The sequence below is a fragment of the Octodon degus genome, unplaced genomic scaffold (genome assembly GCF_000260255.1).
Source record: "Octodon degus isolate 3935 unplaced genomic scaffold, OctDeg1.0 scaffold00080, whole genome shotgun sequence".
Lineage (NCBI taxonomy): Eukaryota > Metazoa > Chordata > Mammalia > Rodentia > Octodontidae > Octodon > Octodon degus.
The window spans coordinates 11,204,811-11,212,870 of NW_004524656.1; the positions used below are offsets into that span (position 1 = coordinate 11,204,811).

The window sequence follows — 8,060 nt, forward strand, 5'->3', positions numbered from 1 at the left end:
AAATGCTAGCCAGCTGTCATCTGGCTAGAATGGTGTTAAAAAGCAGAGGTGTCCAAGCGGTCTGTGGTGGCACATGCCTGTAATTCCACCACTCCGGAGGCTGAGGCAGGAGGATCTGGGCTACAAAATTAGATCAAGGCCAGCTGAGCTGCATAATGAAATCTTGTTGTTTTTTTGTTTGTTTGTTTGTTTGTTTGTTTGTTTTAAAAGAGGCATCCAGTAGAAAATGTCTGTGCCCAGAGAGGCCCCGCAGCAGCAGCAGAGGCTGGGGTATGGCAGCTTCTGTAAGGAGAAGTCAGGAGGAAGCAAGGTCCCCCAATGAAGTAATAGTGCAGACACTTCTCCAGGACACGCGTGGACCCGAGTCACCATAACTGGGCGTCTGGAGAAGTGAGTCCTGTTATAAACACAGGCAGGGAAGACCAGACATCCCAGTTACTCATCTCCAGGTGGCCTGGCCGCGGCTCCTGTGTGTAGAGCACAGTGAAGGTGAGCCGCAAGTTTCTCCTGCACTGACTATTCCCTTTCTCTCCTAGATGTAGCAGTCCCAGATACTTAGGGTCTACTCAGCTCGAAGACCTCCGTGGCTGAAACAAAGCTCCGAAGTCCACTGGCCAAGACATTGCTTTATTTAACTGAGGTCACACGATGTTGAACAGATCTGTCCAGCTTCCGCCCCACCAAAAAGAAAAGCCCTTCGTTGTCAGAAGTGGTGGAGGCGTAGCCTTCCGAGATCACCTCAAACTGCTTGATGCTATAGCTGGCCTCTTTCACCGCAGCCTCTACTGCCTCCGGGCCCAGGGAGAGGCTGGGGAACCAACCGCTGCTCGGAAACCGTGCAGTAGCTGCTCTTCAGCGCATCTACGAGCACCAGGAAGCCCCCCGGCCTGAGCAGGCTGCCGAGATTCCTGTAGGCAGCGCGGTAGACAGGGAGGTCCCGGCAGGCCGCGTGCAGGCACAGGGTGCAGAGCAGGCAGTCAGCGGGGGGGCACGAGGACCCCGCCCAGAGGCTGGCTCTGCGTCACGTCACACCTGATCACCCGCGTGACTGCCTGCCTCAGCTTCTCCTCCTTCTCTGGCCCCTTGACTCTGAAAAACACAAAGTGAGCAGCATCACTGGCTAGCCCCATCAGGGAGCCCGGTAGCAGTGTGACCCCAAATGTGAATCCTTAGGATGATGCATGTGCAGAAAGAAGAAATGAGGGACTCTTTTGTGATCCAAATGTGGCTATATACTACCTTAAGCGGAGCCGAGGCTTCTGATCAAGTGAACGGTAAATGGGAATGATAATAGTTATAGTAATACCCAGCTGACTGCTTCTACAGCTAAATTCACGTTGCCTCCACTTCTTCATTGACTTATTATGATACTTGTCTCCTCCGCCAAACTGCAAAACCATGGCTATTTTACTCATGCATAGCAAGTAATAACAGACTTAAAATGCCGACAGATTGTCTTTGTAGAGGTTGTTGAATGACATGGAATGAGCGCAGAGGCATAATACATAGACATTTTAAAAACTGTCCTATGACTGGCCAGAGCCCCACTGGAAAGAAGAAATACCAAGTCCTTACTATCAGGCTCCAAAGAATTACTGCAGACAGAGAGGATTTTCTGAGGCAGATCATTTTCTTGGTAGCCTTGCCAAGAATCCCATCCTCTTCTGCCAGATCAAAGGACTCTCTTGAGGGAAAATCAGTTAATGCATGAAAACAAAGCAAGGGCAGCGGATGGAACAGAGTAATGTGCTGCTGCGGTGTGGATTTGGACGGATCCCCAAGGCCCACATGTCAAAGGCCCAGCCCCCAGCTTGGTGCTATTTCAGAGGGCCAACTACTGAAAGGTCTTTGGGCCACTGGGTACCCAACATCAAAGGGACTCTTGAGATTTTAGTCCTTTCTTTCTTTTGCCTTGTAGTGACTGGCTTTGCTTTCCCACATGTTCCCACATGGTACTCCCATCTGACATTCCAACATGTCATTTCCACAAGATGTTCTGCCCTACCACAGGCATGAAGGTAACCACAAGCCATGAAACCATGAACTAAGATGAACTTTTCTTTATAGGTCAATTAATTCCTATGTAGTTATAGTAACACAAAGACCCTTGATTAACATGCTTGGGTCCTATTAGAATTTGTTAGGGGAGGAATGAAGGAATAAACTATCAAAATTAAATAAGTCCAGCATAGTGGCACACAGCTGTAATCCCAGCACTCTCAGGCAGGAGAATCACAAGTTCAAGCTCAGCCTGGGCAACTCAGAGAGACCCAGTCACAGAAAATTCAAACAAACACATAGAGTGCACAAGAGAATCTAGAAAGGGGGAAGAGGAGAGAAAAAGAAATAGTAGAAAAATCAGAGAGGTGAGAGAAGAGAAAAAAAAAACAATGAATGGATAAATTACTCAATGCCCAGAGCACCAATAGTAGAGTGCTCACAGGACAGGGGACTTTGAGGAAATTGATCAACATTGTACCAGGGAACACACAGTTCATTGCCTCATAGATGTCAGGAAAAGACAGCCACTAGGGCAAGAAAGTTGGGTGAAAACAACAGAGGATGCTCCAATTTTGAACAACTGAGAGACTTTTCCTCTGGTCATGAGGAAAAGTCAATGATTTAAATAAAATGTACCTATTTAACTTTGTGTAGAAAGACTAGAGATACTGAAAAATATTTGTGAGCATTCAATTTAAATTTAAATATCATAGGGCCAGCCAAATAGCTCAGCAGATTAAAGCATCTGCAAGCAGGTACATGGGCTGGAGGTTAGATCCCCAGCCTGCTCTGCCAGCTCCACCCCCGGGGCACTAGGCATGGTGGCACATGCCTGTAATCCCAGTTCTTGGGAGGTTGTAAACAGGTGGATCACTATGAGTCCAATCTAGTAGTGAGACCCTGAACACCCTGTAGACCCTTCCCTAAAATTCAATAAATAGATAAATAAATAAATAAATTTAAATATCTCTCATTTAAAAGCTTAGTGAAAAAAAATAAAAAATAAAAGCTTAGAAAGATACTGGAAGTTTCCTCAAAAATTGGACATAGAGTCATTACATAACCTGGAATTTCAGTCCTAGGTATATACCCAAGAGAAATAAAAACATATACCCACACAAAAGCTTAACAAAAGCTTACAGATAAGTAGCCAAAAAGTAAGGATCATACATATGTGCACCAACTTATAAATAGGTAGATAAAATCTGTAATAGATAGAGATAAATATGCAGATATATATCTAGAGAGACCTATCTATAGATGCATATAGAGATCAATAGGTATAGAGTGAGAGAGAGAGACAGACAGACAGAGTATTTGTCAACAAAATGAAGCTCTAATGTGTGCTACAATGCAGATGAGCCTCGAAGAGAAGATAGTGAGATAAGCTTAACCAAAAGGCCACATATTGCATGATTCAGTTTGTATGAAATACCCAGAAAAGGAAAATCTATCAAGACCGAAAGCATCGTGGCTGCCAGAAGACAAAGGATTGGTGTGTGTTCAGGGTGAGGGCTGATGGATGGTTTCCAGGATGGGGACTTATAAAAATGTTTGAAAACAAATTGTGGTTAGAGTTACAAAGCGCAGAACCATCGAAGGCTGTACTTTAAATAGTTCTATTAATTCAGATAGTTAAATAACTATTTAAATAACTAGATTTAAACTCAAGCCTGACATAGCTCTTCAATAAGCTTTGTATTTTAAAAAGACAGATGGGGAAAGGCCCTTTTTTTCACCAAGTTTTGTTTTTTTTTTTTCATTTTTAGTTTTTCACAACCAAAATGGTCCTTTATTTATACTTTGGCAAAGTTAGTAACATGTGAAACAAGGTTGCCTAGTGACCAACAGCTGATCTTAACCAGGCAGGATGTTTAGGTAGCGTGTTTGCTTTAGGCACTGAGGCCTAGTCCCACCTACATGCATTTGATCAATTACCTAGCTTCCGTGGCTGCCCATATATCCCCCTTTTTTTTCTGTTTTGTCAGAGATGGGTGTTCCATTGCAGTTAGAGAAGCTGTATTTGGAGAAGTCTTTAAAGGACCTTTTCATACTTGATGCCAGTTCAAAGATTGTAGGTACTTGAATTCAGCAAAATAACCTAATATAGTCCAATAGTCCATAATAGTAGTGAGTTATCAGCACAACTGGTAATTGTCAGAAGTTGTTGACTTGAGCCTGTTATAGCTCAGCACATTAATATGGCATTATGTTTTATACCTTGTGGTTACTCTTTTTTGCTGGGTGGTTAAGACTAAGTTAAAGCAAGACCTATATAACTGAAAATGTGACTTTTGCTAAGTGACAAGTTCAGTCAAATCTCCTCAGGATTTACCCTAGAATCATGTACAGCACCTTATGGATCTTTTGTCAGTGTCTGCCATGTGGATGAGTCACAGCCATTGCTTGACCAATTTGCTGTCTGTGAAAGCCCGAGAGAATTTTTTTCTCTCTAGGTGATTCTCCTTAGGCACACTGTACATCACTGATCACTTTCTTCTGTGGCCCCATAGTCTCCTTGATCAGAAAATGTGGGACACTACTGAGTTACAGGATATCACAGCAGAGGTTCTCTTATGTGTTGAGTCCTCCCAGACCTCAAGGGGCTAGGGCCAAACTATTGGCTGTCCTTTTAGCCCATCTATCTCTCTAAAAGCCCTTTGTAAAAAATATAAATTTTAGGGAATTCCTACCAACCATTAAACTAGTCTACGTAGAGAGAAAAACTTCACCTTGACTGGTTTACCTACTCTCTTACCAAAGAACAGTGGTAGGGTGACAACTTTGCCCTGCTTGTCTTGGACTCCTCTGATTTTAGCTTGAAGATCCCTAGTCCTGGATACCCAGTGTAGCCCTGGACAAACCAAGATAGATTTTATCCACAAAGTAGCAAAAATAGTTACAAAACCATCACTCAGTCTTGATTGACACAGACGATTTGGTAGAACATTTTAAGAATAAAAAATAAAAAGTCAACACCATGAAACGTCTGAGAAATATAAATTTGAAGGGGAAATTAATCTAGAACAGAAGTTTAACCTCTCTGTAGGTACAGGTAATGTAAGTGTGTAGAAAAAGCTAAAGATCTGCAACATGGTGCTCTTCTGGATGTGTTCAGAAGCAATCTTCTGTGTCAGGAACACTGCAGGAATGTGATTTAAGTGATTACGTCAGGAGCAAAATGGACCTCTGTGCCCTATTGTGTATTAAGCTATTTTAAAGACACAAATTACCACAGAACTAGTACTTGCCAGTCAGATGATGGTGAAAATGGCTCCCAAACTGTGAGACACACCACGAAGTCGGGAAACTCATGGAGAATGTGCCAATTTGAGAGCAGAATTTGTTAGAAACACCCACTGCTGCAGATACCTGCTTGTCCTTGGGCACACAGCAAACACTGGTGAACTCAGTTGCCAAGGCAGCTGTGTAAAGATTACACCTCAGGGCTCCTCAGCGCCTGCGAGAGCGCACCTGCAGGGAAATGGACTCGCCTGGAGACCCAGGCAATTACCCCTCAGCCTCACATTTAGCTCAAGGGGTAGGTAATAAACACACACTGGAGAGGTGTGTGCTGCTTTAAAGAAAACTAACAGTGGTGCAGCCATTTCTCTCCTTCTACAGACCTACTCTTTCAGTTGAACCAAAATGCAAAAAACGCAGCTCTTTCCTCTGTAAATATGTACTCCACAAAGGCCTGGGGGAAGCTGGAGGGAGAGGAGGAATGAAAAGATGAGCAGAGGGGGCCCAGCCCTAGCTCAGTTCTTTAAGTGGCTGCTTCCACAATGCTGGCAGCCTCAGTTTGCTGTAGTTCGATCCCCACAACACTCCAGCCATGCCAAAGTGCCCTGAAGGCATTCAAGGAGAAAAAAAGAAAAGGTGAGCAGAAGGACTCCTGGGAAGACCACTTTGGGAGAGAATCTTCTCAGACCTGGGTAGTTATCCTGAGATTCAGAGGTTTCTCCTGCCTGTCTTGCAGGGGAGGCGGTAAGTCAGAATCCCCCTGGACTAGCTTTCTTCCATTCCACTTGCCTGCCCCAGGCCCAATCCCCAGAGGTTCCAGCAGGCCCTTCTGAGAGGGAACTAGCAAAACAGGTTGAAGACATAAAGTCTGAATAAACTTGGCTAACAGTGTAAAATCACAACAGCAAGAAGAATCACTGGTAAGCCTATGGAGAGGTCCACAGCTGAATCAGGCGGAAAACATTCTGGAAGGAAGAGTAGAGGCCAAAAACCCTTGGATTTATTAAACTATGTTTTGAACCTCTGCTAGAGACAGGAAGAGTGCCAGGCACTGGGGACTCAAGGATGAATGAATGAGATGCAGACAGTATCCTCACGGAGTTTACAGAAAAGCAGAGGGAGAAGGATTCACCCATGATCAACCATGGAAGTGGAAATTAAAACCGAAGCGAGGAAGGGAAGGATCATGGTACTCATGGAGAAAAGATAGAAGCTTGGCTTGGCTTGGAGTGCTAAGAGAGAAGCTCACTTTCCTCTGTCCCTACCATAAGCTGGAGTAGTTCCACATTAGCAGTTGTGTCAAGAAGACTCCTCCCGAAATGAGTCAGGAAAGCAGAGATATGGAGGACAATATATAGGCGATAACTAGGCCACGAGGCCAGAAAGGGAGGAACACATCCCAGAAAGAGGACGTAGCAACTGCCAAGGCCACGTGGCAGAGGGAGATGAGGAGAAGAGCGTGGTGATGAGACTGGGCCAGAGACAAGGGGGTGAGCAGGCTCCAGGTGAGGCGGCACCTTGCGGACCATGGGAGCAGTTCTGGCTCTTACCCTAAACACCATGGGAAGTCATTAACAGTTGGAAGGAAGGGAACAACATGATCAGATTCACATTTTCTAGGTGACCACTGGGGCTGCAGAGCAGAAAACTGATAGAGCTGGGGCCCCAGGGAGAGGGAGAAATTGGTACCTCCGGCTACAATAATGATAAATACCAGATAAAATAAATTGGCTCAAGAGGAATGAAGGAAATCAAATGGACAGAACTTGGTGACAGAATAGTCATGAAGCATGACAGCAAGGGAGACAACAAGATTGACTTCCAGCCTTCTGGCGTGTCCAATTAATTGCATGATGATGTCATTCAAGGAACTAAGAATACCAGAAACCGAGCAGGTCTGGAGTGATCATAGATCTATTTTGGACACATTGAGTTTGAGGTGCTTTGAGAGATATGAGGAGAAATGTCTATAATTGGAAGGAACTGGCTAGTTGACATTTTCTTAGCCTGCCTTGTTAATTTTCCCTGAGAGAAAATGCTGGGAGAGCATCTATTTGAGAGGCGCAGCCCCAGAAAAGGCAGAAACTTCTCCTAGACATGACTGAAATAATCCTCAGACCCTGATGCTAGGAAAGAATATCAATACATTTTTTACAAGCCATGAAAATCCAGAGTGCCCTGTCATTGAGGGAGTCTGCTAGTTTGTGGAACAGACTCGGCACTCACTATCGTGCGTGTCTTTGGACAGTATATCGACATGTTTTAAAATAAGGATATCTGTGCAGAGAGCATTTGGTTCAGAGAAGTTGCACCTCTGCAGGTGCTCAAGTTCTCCGAGGTACACTAAGGTGAAATGCAGAGCCACTTGTGCAGCTAGCCGCCTCCAGCCTCTCTAGGGCCCACCTGGCTGCCCTGAGGGTTGAGAACAGCTTGGAAAGCACACCTGTAACTCACTCCCACGCCCACCTGCATGGCCTGGCACACCTGTGGGACGCTCTGCTCTAAACACCTGAACTTCTCTCACTGTTCTATGTAGACCACCACGCAGAGCTTGTGGAGGTGCAGCCTGCAATTCTGTAGGCTGCTAATAGGGCCCGAGGGCCTGCTTTCATATCCAGCCCGCACTTGACATCAAAGCTGCTAGTGTGGGAACCACAAGTCTAAGCCGTGTGTTTCAGGTTCCAAGAGCCAGGGGTTAATTAATGCTGTTTTTTGGATTTCTTCAGGGAAAAATTCATTTTCCTCTCCGTTTAAGATACAAACTGGAACAGGAATAGCTTTTTTTTTTTTCTGACTCATTAAATGAATAGTATGCA

General features: G+C 44.8%; 1 protein-coding gene across 1 annotated transcript in view; it reads right to left on the reverse strand.

Annotated features, from left to right (window-relative positions):
- Positions 1 to 614: 614 nt before the first annotated feature.
- Nnmt (nicotinamide N-methyltransferase) overlaps positions 615 to 8,060 on the reverse strand; it is a 29,960-nt gene continuing 22,514 nt past the window's right edge. The window contains 3 exon segments of the mRNA XM_004636556.2: positions 615 to 816; positions 818 to 994; positions 996 to 1,089. Of these exon segments, the coding sequence (XP_004636613.1) occupies positions 628 to 816; positions 818 to 994; positions 996 to 1,089 (460 nt within the window). The 3' untranslated portion in view covers positions 615 to 627.